General features: G+C 39.1%; 1 protein-coding gene across 5 annotated transcripts in view; it reads left to right on the forward strand.

Annotated features, from left to right (window-relative positions):
• Atf7ip (activating transcription factor 7 interacting protein) overlaps positions 1 to 27,706 on the forward strand; it is a 94,355-nt gene that overhangs the window by 2,598 nt on the left and 64,051 nt on the right. For 2 of the 5 annotated variants that reach the window (XM_076568103.1, XM_076568102.1), the window contains exon 1: positions 11,772 to 11,905. The exons of 2 other annotated variants lie outside the window; for them this stretch is intronic. In XM_076568103.1, coding sequence (XP_076424218.1) covers positions 11,889 to 11,905 — 17 coding nt within the window. In that variant the 5' untranslated portion in view covers positions 11,772 to 11,888. Of the gene's footprint in view, positions 1 to 11,771; positions 11,906 to 27,706 lie in introns of those variants that run through there. One more of the 5 variants, XM_076568101.1, reaches the window with a different exon arrangement.

Raw genomic sequence — 27,706 nt, forward strand, 5'->3', positions numbered from 1 at the left:
ATTTTAGTATAGTATTATAAAATATATTTTAAAAATAATTACATAATGCTGTGTTATGAAAATCTCAATTATCAGATATAATTTATTTATTTATTCATTTAGGGAGAGAAAGTCTCCTTATGTAGCCCAGGCCAGACTAGACTTTGCTGTATATACTAGGCTGGCCTCTAAAATCTCAGCTCTACCTGGTTCTGCTGGGATTAAAAGCACTCTATTGTGTCTGGCTCAAATGTTTTCAAAAGTCTAGAGATTATTTGTATTTAACGAGTTGTGGATAGTTTACTAAGCTTCTCTTCAGCACCCCCAATCATTTTGTTACTCTGTTCTTTTTCTTCTCCTCCCTCAGCTTCTCAGACACAGCTTAGGCTGGCCTTGGACCTGCCATGGTCCTGCCTGAGTCCCCTAGGGCTGGTTCCTGGTGTTGGTTAGCTGTCGCTTATTTTTCTATTAGAAATTGTGTTATGGTGAACGTTCCACACAAGGTCATCATCTATAAGAGCAGTTATTTGAAAGTGGTGTTTCTAGGCCGGGCGGTGGTGGCGCACACCTTTAATCCAGCATTCAGAAGGCCGAGGCAGTTGGATCTCTGAGATGAGGCCAGCCTGGTCTACAAAGTGAGTTCCAGGACAGCCACGAATACACAGAGAAACCCAGTCTCAAAAAACAAAACAAAACAAACGCAAATATTACTATTTTTAAGGGTTTTGACAGCATAGTAATTTACAAAATAGACCAATTTTTTGTTTTGTTTTGTTTTTCCAGATTTCTCATACTGCCACCAATTAGATGGGTTGAATATATGGTATTTACTAACTTGAAGTGGTGAAGTTGATTTTTTTTTTCTGTGAAATGAATGGGAATATTTTCAGGTGTGTGCGTGTTCATTATGGATGTTGATGTCATTTCTGCTGGTCAGCAACAGCTATGGCAACTTAGTGTGGCTGTTTTTCCTTATTTTTTTAACCTTTGAAATTGCTTTTGGCTTTATGTCATGAGTTTTTTGTTTGTTTGTTTCTATTTAGTGAAATACAGTGCCTTATTTATTTATTTGTTGGTTTGTTTAATTTAAGTAAGGGTCTCACTGTGCAGCCTGCCCCAGGCTGTCCTGGAACTCACTACGTTGATCAGGCTGTTCTCACAGGGATCCACTTGCCTCCTCCTCCCTGAGTGCTAGTTAAAAACATAAAGGCCTGCATCATGGTGCCTGGCAGCATCGCTCTTTCATATATGATTTATTCCAGGGCTTCTTGCTCTGCAGACAAAGTATTACCTGTTGCGAGATGAATTGATCCATTTCCTTTTCTTCTAGAACTTTATGATAATTTAAAAATAATATTTTTGGGTATGATGTGCGTGCATATACTTGTGTCTTTGTTTATGTGAGTGTGGTATACTCCTGCCTTGGTGTCTGTGAGGAAGGAGGATTAGAGGACAGGCTCAGGTGCCTGTCCTTGTTACCTACTGTGTTTGGGGCAGGAAATCTTAATTGCTTTGCATTGTGTACACCAGGCTAGGTGACATGTGAGTGTCTGGGCACCCTTCTGTCTCTTCTCGTGAGAGCTCTGGGATTACAGACACATGTGCTGTCATGTCTGCTTTTCCGCGTGCGTGCGTGCGTGCGTGCGTGCGTGCGTGCGTGCGGTCACAGACACTGGAGTGTTATCTGCCTACTTGGAGAGAGGGTCTCTCATTAGACTGGAGCTCACCAATTAGACTAGACTGTCTGGGGATCCTCTGCTGTTTGAACTTTGCAGTAGTGGGGTTACAACTATATTCAACGTTCTTATGTGGGTACTGGGGCTGGAACAAAGGTCCTCATAGTTGGCAAGGTAGGGCCAGACACTATATAGCCAGATGCTATATAAAATACTATATGAATATATTCAATAATGCTGTATACTATTTAATTGCAATACCCACAACGTGTTTTCACAGTTGTGTTAGCTAATATGTGGTTTTGTAGATGAACATTAGATTCTTTTGGTTAAATTAAAACAATAATACTCTAAATCTAGAATTATATACAGTAAGTTTATTTGAGGAAATTTTAAATCATAGTCGTAAAAATCATGAATAGCGTATGCTTCTAGACTCCTAAAATGGACTGTTTTTAGGAAAGGTTGGGAAAACTTATGGTCCTTAGGATCTTTCAATAAGATTTCATTTTAGTGTTTTCTGGGTGGGGATAGTCAGAGGGATGGATCACGAGAGGGCATAAGGCTAAGTTTCTGTGGCTTTGGACATGTTGATAAGAAAGTAAGCCAGTTGGAAGTCAGAGGCTCAAAAGTAGGTTTCAAAAGAAAGGATTTTACCTGAAATCATTATTATTATTTTGATTGGTGGAAATTTGAAAAGTTATGTAGCTCAGTGTTTGGCCAGGATGAAACAAACCTTCACCCATAATAAATATAAACACAATTTTACTTTTCTTGGTAGGATCAAATTGTTGTTTTCCCTGCTTTGTATAACATTCATTCATTAAATTGTTATACACTCCCTACTTTGTATAACATTCATTTATTAAATTTCTTTACGTTGTTTGGACTCAAACTCACAGAGATCTCCTGTCTTTGTCTCCCAAGTGCTGGCTCATTCATATATTAGTACTTAAATAATAGTGACATTTTACTTTTTATGTTTTTAATATTGAAAGTCTGGTTATTGCCCAGATATTATTTTATTGAATATGTGGAGGCATGAAAAGAAGAAAAAAAATCAAGAGAACTCATAGTAAAATTTTCCTGGCTTTGTGAAAATGAACCTAGGAAACAGATACTAAGCATTAAGATAATTTTGTTAGGCATTTAATCCTGTCTGCTTTCGGGTCTTTTTCAAGGAAATTTACTTAGAAAAATTTAGGTATTTTGCTCTTTTTATGTTACTTTCGACCTTGGATGAGAAATTGTGCTTTCTGGTGGACTATAGCATTGTTTCCTTACCCGGGACAGGTGCTCTAGAGAAGGGCTTGTGAGGAGCAGCAGGTACACAAAGGTTGGCTTCTCATCAGGGGAGTCACCGTGGAAGTGTTAGAAACAAAAATTTATCATTTCATTCTTTGATTTTTTTCCTTTCTCCCATGCTTTATTTTCTTCTGTTTATTTCTCCTCCCTTCCTTTTTCCTTTCTTTCCCCTCGCCCTGCCCTCTCTCCTTCCGCCTTCCAAGTGCTGGTGTCACAGGCCTGTGCCATGGTGTCCTGGAGCTGGGTAAACACAGGGCTTCTTGTGGTAAGGCAAGCACTCTCTCTGCATCCGCTAATCTCTTGTTTATTGTTTTTCTTTCGGGTTTTGTTTTGTTTTGTTGTTGTTTTGTTTTTGAGACAATCTTACTGTGTAGCCCTGGCTGGCCTGGAACTTGTCAGGTGTAGCCCAGGTTAGCTTTAAATTCTCAGAGAACCAGTCTCCTTGCCTCCTGAGGGCTGAGGTTAAAGGGCGGGCTTTGTTTATTTTCTTGAGATAAGGTCACAGTCTAGCTGGCTACAAGTTCATCACCCTCATGCTTCATTTTCTCCACCTTTGCTCACCTAAGACCCTAAAATACAACTCTGGAGAAAAAAGAAAAAAATACATATAAAGATTGGAGACAAGATGCAAGGATGTAATTAATTATTTGTATATTAATTGTGTATTATTATTCCACTTAAAGTTGGACGGAGTTAACTGACTTCAAGTTGTTATCTGACCTGTATATGTGTGCTGTGGCATGTGGTCACTCCACACACATCATAGACACATGTAATAAAATTTTAAAAATCTTTATGGACAATAATGACACTACAGTTAGAATTTAAACATATTTGAAAAGTAACTTAGAAAAAATTATTTGATAATATACTCTAATAACAAATCTAAACATTTAGAAAAATCATTTGCAAATTTGTGTGTGGGAATCTGGTTTTTGGACTGATTAAATAAAAACTAAATAAACCACATGATTATTAAGGTCACTAGATTTACAGTGAACCTCTTCATGTTGGACAAGCAGATTTTTTTCCAATAGTAATCTTATTTGTAGAGATGCTCACATTTATTTCAACAGCATCTAGTTGTCATTACCAAAGTTAGAGATGGAGTAATGTATTTTAGGGACTGAATCCATGCAGGATTACCCCTTCTCCTCCACTGTTGACAAAAGCTCAGGGCGCAAAGCTTGCCTTTTCTCCACTCACCTTTTCCTCCCAGTTCTGGACTTGCCGGAAATGCTCAACCAAAACTAAGGCAGGTTTAGCTTGGTAACTCACTTCCTTCCAGTTTTGGTTCTTGGGAGACTGAGCTGAAGCTGAGTGCAGTTTAGTTTGTTTTTGTGGCAGGTGCTCATACTGTAGCCCAGACTGACTAACTCACAGCAGCCTTCCTGCCTCAGCCTTCCATGCTCAGAGCTACCATACCAGGCTGGATAGTGATTCTTGAGGCAAAAGAAAATAATCCTGTTTCTTTCATATCCACACTTCTAAGCAGGCCCCGACCATAAGATTTAACTAACCAATAGATTTAACTATTGTGTGTTTATTGAATTTTCTGATTCTTTTTACTTTTTGATGATTTGAAATGAGTTCTCATATAGGTTAAGCTGATCCACATTACATGGGGGAGGGTGATCTTGAACTCCTGATCCCCCGCCTTTATCTCCCACATGCTGGGATTATAGGCATGTGCTACTGTGCCGCACACTTAGTAATTTACTTAGTTCTAATGAGATATCCACTTCTGGCCAGATACTTTATGAAGTGTTAGACTTTATCAGCTTTTGGTAAATACATGATTGAGAATCTTGTGGACTGTTAGGAATTTGTGCATTCTTTGTTTTATTGAAGCTCGGAATATATGACTTGCAGAAGAGATAGTAAATTGGTTTCTTCTGAGGAGTCATTGCTCCACTTGATAGATTTTCCTTGTTCGCTGTCATACTCAACGTGAGGTCTGTTTTTAAATGTCACACTTTAGTGTGGTTATGGTTACACATAGGAAAGTAGAGTCTTTAAAAATTAAAAAGTGTGCGTGCGTGCGTGCGTGCGTGCGTGCGTACGCACGCACACGCGGACCATGTGGAAGTCAGGACAACTTTCAAGAAGGTTCTCTCTCTCCTTTCATTTTGAATTCTGGGGATTGAACTCAGGTCTTGGCTTTGTGGCAAGTCCCACTGCTGAGCTCTCTGGCTGTCCAGAAAGCACATTATCATTGAAGGTAACTGTTCACCACTGTGTGACCAGTGTAAGCCTCTTACTGAAATATACACACTGATTTATAAAAAGTAAGACGTGGTCTGGGATGTAGCCCAGTGGGTAAAGCTAATTGCTGCCAAGCATCATCACCTGAGTTCAATTCCTGGAACTCATGAAGTGGAAGGAAAGAATTGAGTAGGTTGCCCTCTGACCTCCACACACAACCTGTAGCTTCTGCCCCCATCCTAAATAAATAAATATAATTTAAAAAAAAAAACAAAAAATCATACCTTATGCAGTGTTTAATCACTTTGAGCAGTATTTTTTCTACAGAGCTACTCTTAAAATGTCTCTGATAATTTAGCTTAGCTGTAAGGACTTTCTGAATAAATTTATCAATATTAAATACTGCTTTCACAAAGTTGTCTGCTTTGTATTAATACTGCCATGAAAAGTCCTGACCTAATTCCTAGATACAGATGTTGATTCATGAGGGTAATAACTCCTTTATGTCACAATGACTCTCTTTGACTTCTCTCTTTTTTTTTAAAGAAAATTTTAATTCATTTTATATACCAACCACAGATCCTCCTCTCATCCCCCCACCCCACACCCTCATCCCCTCCAAAAGGATAAGACCTCCTATGGGCAGTCGGCCAAGCCTGGTACATTCAGTTGAGGCAGGACCAAACCCCCCCGCCCCCCCCCCCCCAAGGCTGAGCAAGGCATCCCACCGTAGGGAATGGGCTCCAAAAAGCTAGTTCATGCACCAGGGATAAATCCTGATCCTACTGCCAGGGGCCCCTCAAACAGACGAAGCTACACATCTGTCTCCCGTATGCCCAGGGGCCTAGTCTGGTCCCATTCAGGCTCCACAGCTGTCGGTCTGAAGTTTGTGAGTTCCCACGAACTTGGTTCAGTTGTCTCTGTAGATTTCCTCATCATGATCTTGACCCGTCCCCGCCCCCCCCCCCCCCCCCTTGCTCATATAATCCCTCTTCCTTCTCCTCAGCTGGACTCCCAGAGCTCGGCCTTGTGCTTGGCTGTGGATGCTTTGCTGCATCTGCTTCCATCAGTTAATGGATGAAGGCTTGGGAGATTCCCGGGCTGTGGTTCCCGCCATGGTACTGCTGACTGGTGCCTTTCCCAGGCTGCCCCACCCCCGCACCTGCCTCTTTGGCCTCTTTTGTATGCAGCTGTAATCTTAACGCTTCTGTTCACTATGATGGAGGCTTCCTTTTCTTGTAGGACCCTTGTTTTCCATGAGCCATTATTTGGATTGACTTTGTCTCTGAGGAGGAGGAAACTATTATGTACTATTTCCTTTTTAGACAGGATATGTGAGATGTTTTTGTTTTTTAAAGATAATTTATATCATAAAAATATCATTCAGTATTTTAATGTTTGATTGATAGTTTGGCTGGGTATAGAACTCTAATCTGAAGTCATTTTCCTTTGTTTTGCAATGACAGATTGTACACAGGAAGCAGGTACTCACTGGTGAACCATATCCTGGAGCACTTTCTTAAATGATAATTTCATTGGTGAGATCTTCTGCCATTCTGCTCTTTCATTTTGAATTTTTATATAGTTTTTTTGTATAGATAATAATTTTGTATCAATAATTTACATATATATTCTAACTCCATTTTTTTTCTATAAATTGTCTTCTGCTGAAGCAGTTTTCTTCAATTTCATCAGATAGTTTTATCGAATTTTTTATTTCTTATATTAACTTCTTTTTCATTTCCTGCCTGTACTATTCTGTTCTGGTCTTAAAAGTACAACTTTTCCCTCCATACAATAATAGATTTTGAAGTTTTCTTCTTGATGCATAATGATTTGCTCAGTATTTTTGGCTTTTGCTTTCTGTCTTCCATGTTAAAGGCTTAGTTGGGTTTCTTTTTCTGGGCTTACTGCATAATATGATGTGGTAGATAAACGTCAATTGAAATATCTAAATTTAGATAGATTTAAACTTCTGTTGTTATTGGGGTTGGAATCTAACACCTTGTAAAAGCTACACAAGCCCTCTTACAAAACTACATCACTGACCCTTGAACTATCATTTTAATTGGGGAATCTTATTTCCAGACCTTTGCTAGGTTTATGGAAAGCTCCTGTTCCCTGGACTGTGTTTGATAAGGGCATCAAATGAGATGTGGAGAAGTGAGGTGTTTTCAGTTTGTATCTTAATTTTTTTTTTAATTACAAGTTTATTCTGTTGTGTAGGGTGGATCATGCATTTCTTTGCATGTGGAGGTCATAGAAATACTTGAGGGAATTGATTCTCACCTTCTACTATGTGGGTCCCAGGGTTTAAACACAGGTTGTCAAGCTTGGTGGCCAAAAGCCCCCTCCCCCCCAGCTGCCCCCAAGAAGATGAGGGGGAAGGGAGATGCATGCCTTTGGAGTTGCAGTCCCAGAAAGCAAGCAGACTGGGCTGTGGAGTTCTGTAATTGTTGTAAGGGAGGGGCAGGGTGTCCAGAAAAGGGCAAGCAGGTTTAGGAATTGGTCAGTAATCTAAGAAGTAAAACAGAGAAGAGAAAAAGTTACATTTTTTGAGGTAGAACCCAGAAAAGCTAGTGAAGATCTAGTTTGTTACCTTAGTGCCCTTTTATGTTCCTCCCTGCCCCAAGGTAGGACATTACCAATGATTTGTGTAGCGTGTGTAACTAAGTAAATGGAACAGTCTACCAAACACAGTAAGACTTTAAGTAGTTTTCAATAATTTACACATGCATTGTTATTCCACTAATGTGGCAAACAAAAACATACAATAGTTGACTCAGTGAATTCTTTTAATTCCCTCCCTCATTCCTACTTTTGTAATTCTTGGCAAATGATTATATTCTCTGGACATAAAAGGTGGCGAGTGTAACACTCAGGGATGTCTAGACTCTGACATTGCGACATGACTTTATCATTTACAAATGCATTAGACTGGCATTCCGAGACATCCTGGGAGGGTAGGACATGGCTGCAACATTGTAATGATGATTGAGAAGAATGTGCCAAAGCATGCTAGTTTCTCATTGGAGGAGATTAAATGTGAGATTGTCATAGAACTGTTTACCTAATGTTGAAATGTTTTTCCCAAATCATTTATTTTTTTTTCAAATAAATGATGGGGCTTCTTATAAATGATCTCATCTAAAATTTCCTAAAAGATAATTTATGACATTAAGTTATAGCTGTGTTGGACTTAGAAATATTAACAGAATTTTAAAACAAATAACTAAGTTATATGTGAAAATGTTATAATGAAATCTGTTACATTATATTCTAATTAAGAAACAAAACCAGCTGGGCGGTGGTGGCACACGCCTTTAATCCCAGCACTCGGGAGGCAGAGGCAGGCGGATCTCTGTGAGTTCGAGGCCAGCCTGGTCTACAGAGCGAGATCTAGGAAAGGCGCAAAGCTACACAGAGAAACCCTGCCTCAAAAAACCAAAAAAAAAAAAAAAAAGAAAGAAAAACGAAAAAAGAAACAAAACCAGCCTGGAAGATGGCTCAGGGTGCTGCACAAGCCTGACCTGAGTTCTGTCCCTGAAATTCACTGTGGAAGGAGAGAACCAACTCCTGCAAGTTGTCCTCTGCTGCCTGAGCAGTGTGCATGTGTGTTCTTCCCATGTGTGTTCCCGTGTGTGTGTGTGTGTGTGTGTGTGTGTGTGTGTGTGTGTACGCACATGTAATAATAATAAGCTTGAAACCAAAGCAAACAGTCTCCTTTAGCTGTTTCAGAGCTCAGCTATTATGTGCGGACAGTGGACACCGTGCAGTCCCTGCCAAACCCCTAAAAACTGCAATGTACTCTACAAAGGGCATCTTGACTACATTGGACTCCGAACTGCAGTCTTGTAGGAGAAGATTAGGAAGAAAAGAGACCCTACCAGAAAATGCACACTTTCCTGAGATTTTTGTGTCAGAAACAAAATAATGAGAATCACAACTTACTGTCTGTTGAGATAGTTTTATACTGTTAAACAAACTGGGAGACGAGCAGATGCGGTTTCTAATCTTACATGATCTATGAAGAGAGAAGTATTGAAGTGTGGTGAATGCAGCAAAGATAGGAATCGCAGATCTTGAGAGCAGTTGTTGCATGTTTAGATGATGGACATAGTAAGGAGAAAGGGCTTAGGGAGAGGACTGTGAGTGATAGTTAATTAACGTGGGTGTTCTGGCCCATGCCTCTTAGTCAGGACTTTGGAAGGCTGAGGCAGGAGGAACGATGTAAATTTAAGGCTAATGTAGGCCTAAAGAGTGGGACTCTGTCTCAAGCAAACATAAACGTGAATCCAGACTAGAATTTATCTGGTGAACGAGGCTGGTTTTTGGAGACAGGTAATGAAAGATGTAGACAGTGACACCAGTTACTGTAACAGCCTTCATTTTCCTTTCCTGTTTTTATCCGACCAAAAGACCCAGTGTCTAAAAGGGTTGGGTGAAGCTCTTCACATTGAAGCTGAGTGTAGTCTGGGTTACATTTCATTCAGCTTTTATTAATTTTTAACTGTTATTTAATCTCTGAGTCTGTTTTAGTTATCACAGATTGGTGATAAAACCTGCCATTAGGAGCAGAGTAACAATTGAGAAAGCATCTAAAATTTTCCAGATAGCTATATTTTGGTTATTTGTAATGCCTGATCCCACTAGATTTACATCCCAGTTTTACAGTAATCATGTCTATTCCGAACATTTCAGTTTACTAACATCTTGCTTTAACTGAATAGATGAAGCCACCCTCGGCCACAATAGCCTGAGAGTTCTTATGGCTTGGCCAGGTATGGTGGCACAAACACCTATAGTCCTAGCATTCCAGGGGTAGATGCAGGAGGATTGCAAGTCTGAGGGCAGCTTGAGCATACAGGGAATACAGTGTTTTGGTTACCAGTGGGACACTGTCTCAGAAAGTACCAAACAAGGGTTGGTGGGGTATTTCAGTGGTGTGGAGCACTTCCTTAGCATACTGAAGGCCCAAGCTTGAGCCCCAGGCTGTAATTTGATATAGCTTGGATCATGTGTAATGTTTCTCTTGTTTTCTGCACTTAAGGCAGTTTTCAAAGATATTATCCAGTCCATCTTATGGGGAATTGAATAAAGACTTCTTTCAAGGCCGAGTAATTAGAAGAATTTTATAAAATATTTCAAATCTATAGAGAAATAGACTGAGAATGAACCTCATGATTTATCATCTCATGAGGCCAATTGTCTTCTAGTTGTATTTCTGCCACCTCTCTTCTACCCTTAAAGGTTGTAATGCACACCAGCATTTAGACAGACAGACAGACAGACAGACAGACAGACAGACAGCACAGGAAACTAACTTGAGGACTGTATCCAAAGAATGTCAGAAGCTGACTCCATGGCTGATGGGGACGGAAGCAGAAGAGGTCCTTGGTTTGCCTGCCTGCCTTCCTTCCTTCCTTCCTCCCTCCCTCCCTCCCTCCTTCCTTCCCTTCCTTCCTTCCTTCCTTCCTTTCTCCCTTCCTGCCTTCCTTCCTGCCTTCCTTCCTTCCTTCCTTCCTTCCTTCCTTCCTTCCTTCCTTCCTTCCTTCCTTCCTTCCTTCCTTCCTTTCTCCCTTCCTTCCTTCCTGTCTTCCTTCCTTTCTCCCTCCCTCCCTCCCTCCTTCCCTCCCTTCCTTCCTTCCTGCCTGCCTTCCTTCCTGCCTGCCTTCCTTCCTGCCTTCCTTCCTTCCTGCCTTCCTTCCTTCCTTCCTCCCTGCCTTCCTTCCACCTGTTCTGCTGCTGTGCAGCCCGAGTTTCCGACACTCCTGCTGCTCTGCTCTCAGAGTTGGCCGAGTCCCTCTTCCAGACTGGCTGGTGTCCTTGTGTCCTCTCTTTGTCCTTCCCAGAGTCTACATTCTTCATGGACTTTTCCCTACTATTAAAATGATGAGTTCTGTCACCTGAGAACGTATTTGTAACACTTGGACTACAAAGAGAAGAAATGTTTGATTTTATGAGAAATTACTAAATTAACCTTTGTTGCCACCTTAGTTTTAAGACACTTGTTAAAATTGAAAAATGTGGTTGTAAACTCTAACCATTCTGCTGGGTTGAGCACTTCTGAAGCTTAGATTCTGTGGGTAAATTTTTAATTAGCTTTTAAAATTAAAATTAACTTGGTCAAGCAAATATAAGATTAAACAAATTTGACACTCTTCTTTTGATGGATGTATTATATTAAAGGTAAAGAAGAAAAAGCAAGAGAGAAAAAAAAGAAGGGTCTTGAGCTGGGTTTGAGGGGTTTGACTTTCCTTCCCCTTTTTTTCTGGACTGAAATGGAGGCTTTCTTTCAGGCGAATTCCCTAGTGTTTGCTCCGTGTGATCTGGCTCTATCTCTGTTACTGCTAATATGTGGCATGGATTTCAAGTTGTTTGGATCGGAATGTGCCCAAACTGTTGCAAGACCGGATTCACAGGCATTTTGTTGCAAAACTGGCTTGTTGCCTTCTGTTTTCTTTTTCTGTGTGCTAAGTAGCTGCATTGTTTGTTGCAGTATATGCATTAGCTGTTTGTGTTCAGTTTCCTGCAGGCTGACAAAGTGGGAGGGGCTTTCTTTGATACATGGCTGAGTTTTCACTGTGTGAGTTCTTGAGTGCACGCTGCAGCCATCTTAATTACACTTGTGTGCAACTGAGACTGCAGCTGTCTCAAAATGGCTGCTGATCCAGTCTCTGAGGCTGCTTAGGCAGCAGCTATCCCTGTGAAGAGACTTGTCACATGCACCAGGCACTGAGGTAAGAACCAGTAAGCTTCTATCTTTAAACATTACAACTAGAAAACATTTGAATATAACCAGCTTTGTGTAGGAAAGAGAATTTGCTTGTGAAGAAGTTGAAATGTTTTCTAAGAGCTGTAAACCTGTATTACAGAAACAGTATATTAGAAGGGTGAGGTCAAAGGTTAAATTCCTGTGATTTCTCACCATTTTGTTGTCCTCGCTAGAACATTGGATCACCACAGTAGTGCTTTTCTAACACAGGAGTAACTTAATACTTCTTGTATATTGGACACTTAATTCATTAGATATTTGCAGAAATTCAAACAATATATTAATTGAGTATTTTTTAAGAAGCCATAAATCAGCTTTGTTTGGAAAGAATATGATGTACTGCTTTTAAAAAATGAATTATTGTTTGGTAGCTTTATAAAAAGAATGCTAATTTGCTATATAAATCATAGAAAAAATATTGTCTTTTCATTTTCTATTATATGCCTTAGTGCTTTCTCACATGTTGCCTTTTTATTTTATAATTTATATATATTTATATTTATAGTGTCTCACTTTTTCCTTATATTTTGTTTGAATTGACATTTGAATTAAGATTTTAAATTTCAGAATAATTTTACATATACACCTCATACCTTTTTCTTTTTAAAATTTAGTGCAGTCTGATAACTAGAGAACTGGAATGAATAATGTTTTAGTTAAATAAGTGACATTATTATGTACATTTAAAACTTAACACTTAAAGGGATTGTAAATTTAAAGAAGTTTTTTTTTTTTTTTATCATTATAAAGCAGAAATGCTTGCTGAACTACTATAGCATACAGTTTCATGGTCACCTAGCAAGTTAGGAGAATCATTTTTTCTTTCTTTTTTGAGACATGGTCTCAGTGCGGTCCGGTGTTGCTTCTAGTTTGCTAAGTAGCGAGGGCTTGCCTTGGGTCCTGACCTCCAGCCTCTGCCCCTCCAGTGCTAGGCTCACAGCCATACATGCTGCCATGTATTCCCAAAAGATGGAATGGAATTTAACCACGTCATTCAGGTAGGAGAATAGTTACATTTTAAGCGGCTCTTAAGTTGTTAGTAGTTACTAAATTATTTTCAGAATGGTGTGGTATACTCCTGTAACTGTGACAATAGAATATTTTAAATATATTCTTGACTAATACAATAGAGAACAGTTAGTTCTGAATATTCTGAATAGAGGGGTTTTTATTTTCCATTTTTTAAGTTTTTACTCTTTTTGACACCCCTTCCCCCACATTTACTTTTTTGAAAAAGGATCTCATGTGATATAAGCTGGCCTTTGAACATTTGTTCTGTAGCTTGGGCTAGCTTTGAACTTGGAATCCTCCTGGTTCAGCCCCCCAGAATCATAGGCAAGTACCATCATGTCTGGCTCTAAAATAACTTTTAAAACAGCAAATTAAATTTTTGCAAATTAAATTCTCAGGGGAGGCCCCAACACATTAAAAGGTTACACATGGAGTTTTATTTTGTACTTATTTTATAGTATGGATTTATAAAATTTACTTGTCATAATTGTATTTAATAAATAAGCTATTATCTATAACAAAACTTTGAAATGAGATCACATAGGACCTTGAGAAGTTTATCTTAGTGTCCAGATCTAGCTCATTTATCTGTAGAACTCAGCCTCTACTGCACTATGGGATTCTGTTTGAAATGTGTCCTCGAATGCATCTACCTTTTTTTCTTTTTTGATTTTCTTAAAGGTTTAGACTAGAACATTAGATTTGCTACTTAATAGTTGAAAATTGCTGCCCTGTTACAAACTTACATTTGTACCTCCTCTTGGTTATTTTTTTTAAATAATAGGTAGCTTTTTTTTTGTAATCTAATCTCAACTAAAATGATGACTCATCATAATTTAAATAATTTATATAAATCATCCAGTCATGTGAATTTGCCCCAACAACAGAAACAAGAAGAATTGGTATGTGTTGGAGAGTCTGCCCCTCCTCTGTGTAAGGTCGTGCTCGCCAGCATGAGGGAGAGTCACCCCTCCTCCTGTCTGAGTTTTCCTTCCGTGGCTCGGTGGAAGGATGGGGGAGGGGAGAGTGCAGCACTTAACAATGTAGGTTTGAAAAAATTTTAGAAGATAGCCGCTTGAGCGTTAATGTGGAAGAAAACTGACTAGGTTGAAATTATTGAGCAGTTTATGTTGGCCTTCGCATTTTTGCCTTCTGTTGCTGAGTGTAGAATTGACTCTCATACTTTTTTTACTCTCATACAGTTTTGCATGGGGAAATTCTAAACTCTGTCATTACTTGGGCTATTATTGCTAATTTTTTTTGTTGTCGTTTTCCATTTTTATAGCTTATAAACATAAACTAGAGTTTGGATTATTTTGGTTTGGTGGCAGTTTTCAAATTTTCAGTGAGTTACAGACTAGACATTATACTGGATAATTGGCATGATACATATTCTGGGAACTGAATTCTTTTCTTTTGGATTTTTGAGACGGGGTTTCTCTGTATGTACCCTGGCTGTCCTGGAACTCACTCTGTAGACCAGACTGGCCTCGAACTCACAGAGATCCACCTGCCTCTGCCTCTCGAGTGCTGGGATTAAAGGCGTGCACCACCACTGCCTGGCTGGGAACTGAATTCTTGAGGCCATATATTTTCTATTCTTTTTTCTCCTTCTTATTGTTTACCCCCTTTCATAAGCTGTTTTAAAAAAATTAGTATAATTCTCAAAAGGAAATGTCAGGGTGGTAGAAAGTTTATTGACTCAAGATTCCTCACTTAAATATAAATTCCCTTTTAGCTCTCTCTTTCTGATCTAACTGGCTCACTCTGTTTCTTGAGTTCATTACTTCTCAAATGTCGCACACCTTGTCTGTCATGTGTCATCAGCGTGTCATAGGGAAGGATGGGGAATCCTTATAGAATCCGCGGTGCAGTACATTCATAGGTAAAGTCTGAATCGAAATGTTGTTGTTGTTCCGGAATTGGAAGTATAGGATAAATGGTTCAGTTGTAGTCTGGCTGAGTCTTCCAAATAAATGTATGGTAAGAACAAGAGCTCTCCAAAAGATGGCTTGAGTTCAGGGCCAAGTGTTTGCTGTGCTTCAGGTGCAAAGGAGGACCTTAGGAACAGTTTTCTTTCAGCGGCCACAGTGACAGCTGTTAGACTTATTTCTATCCGTGAACTACTGCCCATTTTTCTAGTTAACATCTAACATGAAGTTTTACTAAAAATCCACGTCTTGCCTCTTCAATGTTAGATGGGGTAATGGTATGCCTCTATTTCTTCCCAGTAATATACTTTGAGTAGACAGGTCTCTCAGACGCTCCATCCTCTTCTTTCTTTTTCTCTTTCTTTCTTTCTTTCTTTCTTTCTTTCTTTCTTTCTTTCTTTCTTTCTTTCTTTCTTTCCTTCCTTCCTTCCTTCCTTCCTTCCTTCCTTCCTTCCTTCCTTCCTTCCTTCCTTCCTTCTTTCTCTCTCTTTCTTCTTTCTTTCTTTCTCTTTCTTTTTTCTCTCTCTTCCTTCCTTCCTTCTTTCCTTCTTTCTTTCTCTCTCTCTTTCTTCTTTCTTTCTTTCTCTCTCTCTTTCTTCCTTCCTTCCTTCCTTCTTTCTTTCTCTCTCTCTCATTCTTCTTTCTTTCTTTCTTTCTTTCTTTCTTTCTTTCTTTCTTTCTTTCTTTCTCTCTCTTTCTTTTTTTCTCTCCCTCCCTCCCTCCCTCCCTCCCTCCCTCCCTCCCTCCCTCCCTCCCTCCCTCCCTCCCTTTCTTTCTTTTCTTTTCTTTTCTTTTCTTTTCTTTTCTTTTCTTTTCTTTTCTTTTCTTTTCATTATTTATTATTTTGCTTCTCCCAGGAGTTCCCTTATAATCCTTTTTGTACTCAATTAGAGGGAGTGTTGATAGCTTAAAATATCTAAAATACAGTTTCTAAACTAGAAGAAAATAAACATAAATAAAATCTAGTCTATTCTACCCAACCTAGGAAGACCTAACATATGTAAAAGAAGTGTATTCTTTACAAAATGTGGTACCTTTGATAGCATGTTTTTTCTAATTAAAATTCTTTGAGATTTATTTTATTTTATGTGTATGGGTGTTTTGCCTACGTGTATGTCTGCACATCATATGTGTACAGTGCTCACAGATGCCAGAAGAGGACATTGTTTCCCCTGGACCTGGAGTTAAAGATGGTTGTGAGCTGCCATGTGGGTGCTAGGAATTGAATTTATTAGAGTACACAATATTTTGGGGAACACAATACCACCACATTTCCTCTGGAAGAGCAGTCAGTGTTCTTAACCGCTGAGCCATCTCTCCAATCTCTGTCCTATTTTTTTTCTCCCCAGTGTTAGAGTACTGTGGGACCTAATAGAAAGATTTAGTGACATCAGCTTAAGAGTCAGAGTGAGAAGATTAAAATACTCAACTAGAAATGTATAAAGGGACCTTGAAGTTTTCTTCTGTTTGTTAATGGTGTCACTTATGTTAAAGACATCATCGGCACCAACCAGTCTTGGTGGCATAGAATAAGAAAACATTAAATTGATGTATCGCTTGCTGCAGGTATGTATAAAGTAACATTTTGTCAAAAAGTTACTACCAAAAATTGAACAGTTTTAACACTTAGTGAGTTTTCTAATAGGAAGTTTTCTTAGTTGAAAATATTTTCTGATTTCTTGCACAGATAATATTGGAAGCCAATATAAACTTAACTTTGAAAATGCCTCTCTTTACATTTATTAGTTAACAGCACTGCGTCAGCTGTGAAAATTGATTTGCTGGTGCATGAACTGGTAAATTACCTTTCTGGCTGGTGAGGATTTGAATACAGGTTTTCTAGAATGTCAGTCCAGCTTTTTTTAGGGGGTGGGGTGGGGGGTGGTTTGATCTTCTTACTGTGTAGTCCAGGCTGGTCTAAACTCTTCCTGCCTCAACCTGCTGAGAGCTGGGATTACAGGCATATGCCACCATGCCTAGCAGCTTCTCGACATTCATAAAATAACAGTTAACTCCAAGGAAAATACTCTCTTTTGGAACTAGATCTCAAGCTAAAAGTGAAACAAGTAAGGAACGAAAAGGTGGCTAACTTGTCTAGGAGACAGACTTCCCTGGTTTTCTCTATTCCCACACTGCCCGAAGAAAGTGACCGGGGAGAAAACAACTACTGTCCAGATAACCTGAATAGTTCAGGTTAGAACTTTCACAAAGTGGGTTTTTGTTTGTCTTGTTGATTCATTACAGTTTGTTTTTGGAACTACAGAGAACCGCATTAGTTCACTACCGCAAGAGTGTGAATTTAATGAGGAGGGACTGAATTTGAGAGAGTTGTCTGAAGAGTTCTGAGTTTCCTGAGGATATCTGTCATCCCCTCTGAAGTAAGCCAGATGCAGCCGGTGAAGAGTTCTGACTGGCAGTGCTACTTTGTGGGACATGAAGTTCATGCATCAGAGTGGGAGCACTAACAAAGACGTCAGGAGAGGTCCTTTCTGCTAGTGCTGTTTATTGTTCAGTTTGTTATCATTTCATCTCTTGTGCCATTCTTGGACCAGTAGAGATGATGAAAGAGTTGGAAAGTAAATGTTAGCTGTCTGGAGTAAGAGGAATCTAAGTTTGAGGCTAGTTTAGACAACTTAGCAAGACTGTCTTAAAAATTATCAGGCAAGAATCCTGGCTTTGCCTGTAGAGTAGGTAAGAGCAAGGACTGTTTGTTATAGGGTCCAGTCTTGGTTCACCATAACATACAAGCTGTAATTGAGAGGGTCTAGACCTTTTTTATCAGTGGGATAAAATTTTATGCAACTGATTTTTGCCAGTTGTTAAGTTCATTTTATTTTAATGTCTTTTCAGGCAGTTCTTTTTATTGTACATTACAAAAATATTTATCCGCTAGTGTATTGGAACTAAAATGTCAGTTGTCTGCTGTGATTGGCTTAAGAAGCTGTGAGTTAGATCTCTGTCCTTCTGTTTTTGGCACTTCCAGTAGCAGGAATGTTGTGAGCTGTTACTGATTAATTCACTGCAAGTGATTAATGAGCTCATTTGATATTAAAGTAATACTGCTTATTATTTACACCATGTTTTATGCTGGACCAAACTCAAAGTTGGATGCTTAACCAAGCGCAAAGAGGTAGAGGAGACACCTGAAAAATGAGAGACTGGAGTCAGTCACACCTCTGACCCCAGCCTTTGGGCAGTTGAGGTAGGAGGATCTAGCCCAGTGGCTCTCAACCTTCCTGAGACTGTGACCCACTTAATACAGTCCCTCATGTTGTAGTGACTCCCAACCACAAAATTACTTTCATTGCTACTTCATAACTGTAATTTTGCTACTATGAATCATAAATATCTAATATGTGACCCCTGTGAAAGAGTTTGTTGACCCCTAGAGGGGTCACAACCCACAGGTTGAGAACCTCTGATACATAGTTAAAGGCCAACCTGGGTTCAAATGTAAATAAATTAAAAAGACTGTATGTGGTAGTTTGAATAAGAATGTCTGTAGAACAGCTTGTTAAATAAGAAACACAGAGCCATTTGCAAAGAGGTCAGAGCTAAGAGCTAAAATCCTTACCTTCACTGCCGCTGCTGTCCTCCTCAGCAAGAGACCTACTTCCTGTGTGTTTGTCCTTTTTATTGACTTTCTATTCTGCCTTCTCATTGGTTGTAAACCCAACCACATGACCTCGTCACAACCCAGCTATACAGACCTCCAGGTCTTCTATGGTTGGTATTGAGATTAAAGACGTATGTCTCCATGCTGGCTGTATCCTTGAACACACAGAGATCTACCTAGCTCTGCCTACCAAGAGCTGGAATTAAAGGCGTGCGCCACCACCACCCAGCTCCTGCTATGGCTTGCTATTAGCTCTGACCCCCAGGCAACTTTATTAACATACAAATAAAATCACATTTCAGTACAAATAAAATATCACCATAAATGTCCCCATTAGTTCATATAGTTGAATTTTCAGCCACCAGAGAATGGAACTATTTGAAAGGATTAGTAAGTGTGGCCTTGTTGGAGGAAGAGAGGAGAGGAGAGGTAGGTGGACTTTGAGGTTTCAAAAGCTCATGCCAAGCCGTGTGTGTGTGTGTGTGTGTGTGTGTGTGTGTGTGTGTGTGTGTGTCTTTCTGTCTGTCTGTCTGTCTGTCCCATCCGCTTCCCTTCTCTACTCTCTCTCTGCTTGTGAATCAGGAAGTAGCTCTTAGTTACTTCTCTAGCACCATGCCTGCCATGCCTGCTTCTCACCATGATGCTAATGGACTAAACTTCTGAAACTGTAAGCCAGCCCCCAGTTAAATGCTTTCTTTTTTAGGAGTTGCTTTGGTCACTGTGTCTCTTCACAGCAACAGAACAGTGATGAAGACAGAAGTTGATAACAGGGAGCGGGGTATTGTTGTGACAGGCCTGACTATGCTCCTTGTTGGAGGAATATGGAAGACTTTGGGACTTTAGATTAGGAAAGTGGTTAAATGCTTTAAGCAGTGTTTAATGGGCCATACTAGTGGGAGCCTGGAAGACAATGGTGCTGAGAGCAATCTAGATTATGATGCTGGACTCCAGTGGTTTCAGAGGGGAAGAGTATTAGTAAGTGGCTTAGAGACCATTCTTGGGAGATTTTGGCAAAGAATGTGGCTGCTTTCTGCCCTTGGCTGAAAAAAATCTGCCTGAGGCTAAATTGAAGTTTTGGATAAATGACCCTTGCAGAGGAGATTTCAGGACAGCTTAATATTGACTGGTTGTGTGATTATTAGTGGCCACTCTTATACAGATCTAGTATGGAATGCAGCAAGCTAGACAGAGAGATATAAAATGTACAGTTTGAGGAGAAAAGCACAATGAATTAATGGAACTAAGTAAATAGTAGTTCATAAGAGTTTCTTTGGTCATGATATCTCTTCATAGTAATAGAATGGTGACTAAGATACCATAAAACCTGGATAATTTCTACATTTCAGTTCTTGAGGCTCTATGATGAGTGTGATATTTAATAGCGCTTGGTGTTCAGACCTGTGCTCCCCACTCCCGCCCAGTATGAAGTTATGGTTAATCCTGTCATTTCATCTGCTGGGATGGAATGGGCTAGGTGGATGGATCTCGAGAGAACAGTGAAGTTGTCTCAGAAGAATTTATCATTTCCTTTTTCAGTGATTGTCTCTCCCAGATAACATTTACAATTATCTGCATATCAGGGGGCCACCATATACTGTTTATACAACAGTAACTTCTTTGTTCATACTTAAGAGTTTCATTATTATATAATGGGTAACGTAAGTAAGTTAAAAATGAGATTAAAATTAGAGAATGTGGGCTTAGAAGATGGTTCAGTGGCTTAGAGTACTTCTAGCTCTTGCAGAGGACAGGAGCTCAGTTCCCAGCATCCACTTCGGGTGGATGCCTTCATCGTTGTTCCAGAGATCTGACATCTCAGACATCGTGTGTGTGCGTGTGCGTGTGCGTGTCTAGTATTTACATGGACATTCCTATATGCAAACAAACATACATACAGGTAATTAAAAATAATACAAATAAATCTAAAAATAATAACATTTTGTTGAGATAATCCCTTAGCATTTTAAGTACTTTTTAGTTTATTAGTTTATTACTTTGAATATGATACTAGTTTGTGGATTTGAGTATAGTTTAGGTAATCTGTACTTTTAAAGTAAGGGATAAATTTTATTTACTAGTCTGAAACAAATAAGCTAAGGATTTTAAACAAATCTTTGGGGAGTAAATTGTTTTATGTGGCAGGAGTTGAATTTTAGCTATATAAAAGTTAGAGTTGCTTGTGTTTTGTTCCTTGGAATGGAATTATTTTAGTGGATCGCTCAGATTGATACTATTTGAGTGTCTTCTAGAACCACAGTGCTGTTGGAGAACAGATGGGGAGGGTTTCTCACCAGTCCTCCCTGTAGCTGCTCTGGAAGAAAGGGCTGCTTTATGTCAGTTGTTGTTCCTGGCGCCAGCTAGCTGGAACTGCAGTCTGGCTGTGCAGTGGCAGCAGATAATATGTGTCATGGACTTCCTCTTTGGAATGTGTGAGAATTCGGCCTTTGGGCTGATTGATAGAACAGAGTTGAAGCATTTGTGTTACAGTAATGGCATCTCCAAAGTTGACAGTGAGCATGGGTATGAGAGCAGCTAGGAGCTTTTTAAACTGTAAGACTGCCTGCTGATACCATTGGTGATAGGTGGGAGGTACTTAAGTGCCTGCAGTTGCTGCAGAACCACAGTTGACAGCATGGAAAAGCAGCACAAAGAATTTGGATTCTAGGCATTTGCACTGGAAACAGTCATTTTGAAGAGAAACTCTTGTGTTCTGTGAGCATCACTGATAGATTGAATGACAGTTTTTGGCTTCGTGGTTAATGGAATGTTTGCTGCACACACTGCACAACAGATGTGAAACACTGAAAGGAATTGTAATATGTAGCCAACTATTGTATTAGAGTCCTGGTTTTGTTTTTGTTTTTTATGAGTATGAATCAAATAAATTTAGACTCAAGGCTAACCTAGGAGTCTCACTAGATTTTCCAGTTTCCACTGCCTTAAATGAAGAGGAAATCTTTTTACAGCATCAAGCTGCCCTCAGGTAAGAGATTCAGGGCACTTTTCTGTGCCACCTCCCTACCCCAGGTACTGTATGTGTTTCTTTGCCTTTAGGCAGACTTTGCTTGTTTTTAGCTCTAGTAATAACAGGATTGGGAGATTATTATATTAATATTCAGGAGGGTTTTGAGAGACATAGTTGGATTTGTTCTTTTAAAGATACGTCATTTCCATTCTTACAAAATTCCTTCACATTTGAATTGAAATGAACTAACTAATAAATGAAGTGAGCTTCATGTGGCTATTCCTCATGTATATAATATGTTCATACTACATAAGCATCAGTTTTAGATCTTCATTATAGCCGGTTACCATGTTGTCAGTTAAGCCAACACAACTGGTGTATGAAGAGAAAGGACAATCTCTTACCTTAATTCACTGTAAAGTTTTAGTGTACATTTAACAGTTTAGCATTATAGATCAGACTGCTTATGTGTTCACGTTTGACTTAATGATGTGTTAGATAATAGGTGTTTATACAAAGATAACAGGATCATTTTTTCATTCCATATTTTTAATCATTTCATTTCCAAATACTTCAATTTACCACAATTTTAACATTAGTTAATTAAGAATTCTGATACATCTAACACTTTATTTTGTAAGTTGGCTAGTGGACACAGGTGTTGTTACTCTAGTACCTGAAATACTGAAGTAAAAATAAGTATGTATAGTAGAGGCTTTCTATAATTACTGTAAAGATAGAAAGGTATATGTTTGTGGAGAAATGCACATGTGTGTTTGTTAATGTCATGGCCAGAGATTGGATGTTTCAGATTGATATCATTATGTTTGGGGAATAGGTCTAAGTAGAATAAAGTGCAAAGTAGTGATGTCAGCTAAGGGAAATAGAGGAAAAAAACGCTACAGTAGGCTGTTCTCTTTGTCTTCTTCTCTAGAAGATAAACAAACACTAGGCTTTCCCTGCAGCTTTAGAATGTTCTTTGAGGGGGTTTCTAGTTCTCTAGCTTCTGGAAGGTAACTAACTGGTCATTATTACTACATTATGTATTGAAAGAGCTAGCCACGATAGAGTATAGCCATGTTTCACAAGGTGGACTGTTGACTGTTGTCTTTTGACAGTTTTGCTCATTAATATTGTTTCAATGTATAAGTCTATATAAAGTACAGAAATTTATGTTTTCATATATGTTGTAACTCAGTCACTATGATTACAATGATAATAGAAAGCAGCTTTTAGTAATTTTGAGCTTAGATGGGAAGAAGGTCATTATTTTATTGGTGTAGCAGACAAAGACATCTGAAACTTTTAGAAAATGTTCTCATGTATTTTGAGCCATTATATTTTAGGGAGATGTTGGACTGGGAAGGTAGTTAATGGACTACTCTTTATATATAGGAAAAGAAGAGACTTACCGAACTCAAACAGTTCCAAGCCAGCCTGGGCTACAGAGTGAGTCCCGGAATGAAAAAAAAGCCAAACAAAAACCAAGCATAATTTGAGGGATAAAAGTATGAGTTTTGGTTCTGTTTCCTCTTAGACAAAATTACTTAGTACACTGTAGAACTGCAGATCGTGGAACTGAGCTGAACCTCATTGGAGTATTTGGAAGCTTGCTCTCTGTGCGTTACCGCTACAGCTCTCTGCACAGGAGCTTACTTTCCTAGCAGGGATCCTCGGGTCTGTGTCAGCGTTCTAATGGCCAACAGGGTTAGAAAACAGTCACTGTTGTAGTCCCTGTCGTCAGGCGTGCCACAGATGAGTGGTTTTGGAGACAAAGTTGACTTTTGCCATATCTCTGCCCCATGTCTCTATTCCTGAAGCCATTAAAATACCCTGTATTTCCTAGGTTAAATAGTCTTTATTTTTCACTCATTATTATTCTCCTCATACAACATGTTGTTCCAGGTCATTCTTTAGGATGGGCATCTTCATTTTATTTTATAGGCACTAAGACTGTCTCTGATGTTCAGACAAACCTACTACCCTAAAAGTGAACTCCCTTCTCTTTGACTTCTTTTCTCTGTCCTGTGGTTTAACTTCGTTTTTGGTAGCCATTTTGTGCTGTTGAAGATTTTGTTTATTTATTTAGGTTTTTTGAGACAAGGTTTTTCTGTGTAATCTTGGCTGTCCTGGAACTCCCTCTGTAGACCAGGCTGGCCTCAGATTCAAGAGATCCGCCCGCCTCTGCCTCCCAAGTGCTGGGATTAAAGGAGTGCACAACCACTGTCTAGCTATTTTTTCACTTTCTTTCTTTTTTTTTTTTTTAAACATTTATTTTGTTATTTGTGTAGAGGTCAGAGGACGACTTTTGAGAGTCAGTGTTTTCCTTTCACTTTCACTTATGTGGGTTTGGGGGATTGAATTTAGGTCATGAGATCTGAAAAGCCTTTGCCTGCTGAGACATCTTACCAGCCCTGAGTTATAATAAATTAAAGCTGTTCAGTCTTCTCTGGTGCCCATTGATATCTATAATTGACTTGAATATTTGAGACAAATAGGTTTTCTTAACATTGTGTCTTTCATATTTCTATTATTTTTATGCTGTCTTTGAATCTTGCTTGCTAAATTTCCCTCCTTTTTCTTTTCACTATTTGACAGTCGTGTTGGAGTTACTTTCTTGGTTTCTGATTTTGTTGTATTGATTTGGCAGTGTACCTTTCTAGCTCTATCAGTGTCTTTTGGTCAGTACAATTAAATGCACTAACATTTTTGAATTAGTGCAACTAAGACTATCTTTTTTTTTTTTTTTTAAAGAAACTGACCTTGTCAACTAGAGACTTAGAGTCTTTATTAAGCCCACCAATAACACACACACATTCATTCATTCATTCATTCATTCAGAGACCAGGTCTCTCTACATAGCCCTGACTGTCCTGGAACTCACTCTGTAGAACAGGCTGGTCTTGAACTCAGAGATCCATCTGCCGCTGCCTTCTGAGTGCCCAAGAATATCAAGTTTTTCAAGACTAGTTTAGTTACTTACAATATATTGTTAGTGCTTTGCTGTTATTATTATTATTTTTTTTACAAATTGCCTCTTAATCTGAGTTATTTTTAAATTTTAGAGATAATAATCTTCTTATTCTGCTGGCATATATAATTTTATTATGTGTGAATTTTTTGTTATTGAATTTATGAAAATTTTTATTGCCACATGTGAGGTCACTATATTTGTTGGGTATATTTGTAAGAATTTTACATTTTGGCTGCATTGGTATATGATTCTGTATATTTCCCTCGCATCCTAGGTTGTTAATAAAAAGACTCACTATTTATTACATCTATAGATTTTAGGAGGAGGTGTGTGTGTCTCTGCTTGTGGCTGGACTGTTTTCTCTTGAACTTGTGTCTTGCTCCATGTGAATTGGAGTCCATACATCATTGCGTGTCTGACACAGGCAGGTGCAGTGGCTGGCACCTCCCTTGTCAGGGTGAACCCCTTGGCTGCTCTACTTGACCTTCGCTTTAATCTTTGAAACAGGTTATACATAGCATTTATCTACATGGTTCTCTAATTTTGGTTCTGCATTTGGCTAGCATGTAATTTTTTTTATTCCTAATTTTCATAGCTTCTATATGGCTTTATTATAAGACATGTCTCTTAGGTGGGATACTTGTATGATGATTTTTTTTATGAATGCTTTTAATAACTTGGAATACAGCTCTCTGTGTGTCATTTTCCCCAGAGTGATGTTCTCTGGCCTGCTGGTGTCCTCATCTCTTCTGCACAGTTTGTCCCCACCCTGTGAACTTGAGGATTTCATTGTTGTTCTGAATATTTATTTCAGAGATGAATCTGCAGTTATTTCATCTTACTGTTATTTGAAATATTGTAGTTTCCTTTATCTGATTTTGTTCTTAGATTTTTTTTTTTGCCATTTTGTGCTTGTAATATATTTTGATATAATTATTTTAATCCATTTTCTTTCAGTCTTTGCTTAGAAGCAGCATCTTTATTTCTCTATCTTTGTTAATTGCTGGTTTAGGCTGTTCCCAGGAAAAACAACCAACCAACCCTTTCCCCTTGAACTTTGAGAGGGCTGTTTTCTCTTAGCGTTTACTATTGCTGATGACAAGTCCAATGTCAGTTTAAGTGTTACTTCAGACTTTCGGAAGTTCTTATTTTTTCCCTTACTGGGTTTATGAAATCTCATGATATGCTGAATATCAACATTTTATTTTGCTTGTTTTGATTTTCAATATTCAGTAGTTCTTAACTTATTCAGCTCTGAAAGTTTTTCTTGTTTTATTTTTCTTCTTGACTTTTTCCTGGATCCTGCTCCCCCCCCAAATATTCTGGAGTGAAAATGACTTCTAAGTATTTCTTCCGTATTTACTAGCCTGAATATTTGTCCCTTGTAAAAGATAAATTTTGGGTTCTGATTAACCAGATCATTTTACTTGTAGTCACTTGGCTCTCATTTTTAATTTCTAAGATTTAAGATTCACTTTCTTTTAAAATATTTATATATATACTAGTTTTAATTATGTTTGTTATGTGTCTGTGTGTGGGTTGTGTGCACCTGAGTGCAGGTACCTGTGGAGACCAGAGGCATTGAATCCTCACGGAGCTGATGTTACATGCAGTTGTGAGGTGGCAGCCAATCTCAGGTGTTCTCTGGAAGAACAGTATGCACTCTTACTGCTGAGCTGTCCCTCCGGCCTAAACTCATTTGTCTTCTTTCTCTTTAATTATTGAATGTACGTGTGTGTGTGTGTGTGTGTGTGTGTGTGTGTGTGTGTGTGTGTGTGTACACGTGCGTGCGTGCATGTGTGTCTGTGCATCATGTGTGTGCAGTGCCCATAGAGGCCAAGAAGAGTGTTGAGTTCCTTTGGAACTGGAATTATGAAGTCGTTAGCCACCATGTGGGTGATTGGAATTGAACCCTGGTCCTCTGAAAGAGCAAGTAGCCAGTGCTCTTTACAGCGGATCCATCTCTCTAGACCCTTCGTCTGCAGTTTTCATTGTACTCTTTTTTATGTATTCATTAATTTTGTGTGTGTTTGGACACTATGTTTGTGTAGGCTGGAGGTCGATGTTGGTCATTTTCCTTGATGACGATCGACTTTATTTGAGACAGAATCTCTCATGTAGCCTAAACCTTACCAGTTTCCCTAGACTGGCTGGCGGTGAGCTCGGGGCTCCTTTCTGTGCCTCCCAGCGCTGGGGTTGTAGATACTTGCTGCTGTGCCTGGCTTTTTGTGTAGGTCCTGAGGAGCCCATCTGTTGGTCTGCATGCTCGGAGGGGAAGAACTTTCCCAGCTCTACCATCTCCTCAGTGCCTTTCTTTGTTCATAAGAGGAGCAAGAGTGATGCTACTGTACCCTGTTAACTTGTAAGTGATGGCCTACTTGTCTCAGCCTAGTGCCACCCCCTAGCCACAGTCACATACATACACTTAGTACCCCTTACTTAGTACCATCATGGAAGACAGTAAGTGCAGTAGGACTAGCTGGTCAAATACAAATGATTCAGTGTGCTTTCATCTGAAGATTCAAAGTGGTATATCTGGTCCAAGTGAAAGTCTGTGTTTACAGTCCCTTGTCTCTTCTCAAGTGAGCTGCTGTAACAGGTTTGGCATTTATCCTTCTAGATTTTTATGATATACATGGATGACTCTGTGTGTGTGTGTGTGTGTGTGTGTGTGTGTGTGTGTGTGTGTGAGAGAGAGAGAGAGAGAGAGAGAGAGAGAGAGAGAGAGAGAGAGAGAGAGAAATGTTATTACAACAGGAAAATAATGACTGCTTAGGATACTTTATTATAGTACTAGCATCACACAGGATGCAGACACAAAGAAAGGAACATGCCTTAAACAGGTAGCAGAGCCAGTCAGGAAGGCACAGTGCCAATATTCGCAGGCAAGTCTGGCCCAGGGATTGTGTGATGAATTACTGAATTTTGCAGTGCATTAAAAAAATTATTTAATTTTATTTTAAATACATTGGTGTGAGGGTTTCAGATCACCAAGATCTGGAGTTACAGCTAGTTTTGAGCTGCCATGTAGGTACTGGGAATTGAACCTGGGTTCTCTGAAAGAACAGCCAGTGCTCTTAACCGCTGAGCCATCTCTCCAGCCTTCTGCAGTGCATTTTTGACACAACTTTTCAGAGGTTTCATCATGCCTTTAAAAATATCGACTGTATTCTTTTCAACTGTCTGATGTTAGTTGGGATGCTCCATTGTTTTTGAAAACTACTTTCTTAGTGACCCTCCACTTCCTGTTGTGTTGTTTACAGTGTAGC

This window comes from Peromyscus maniculatus, chromosome 3 (genome assembly GCF_049852395.1).
Source record: "Peromyscus maniculatus bairdii isolate BWxNUB_F1_BW_parent chromosome 3, HU_Pman_BW_mat_3.1, whole genome shotgun sequence".
Lineage (NCBI taxonomy): Eukaryota > Metazoa > Chordata > Mammalia > Rodentia > Cricetidae > Peromyscus > Peromyscus maniculatus.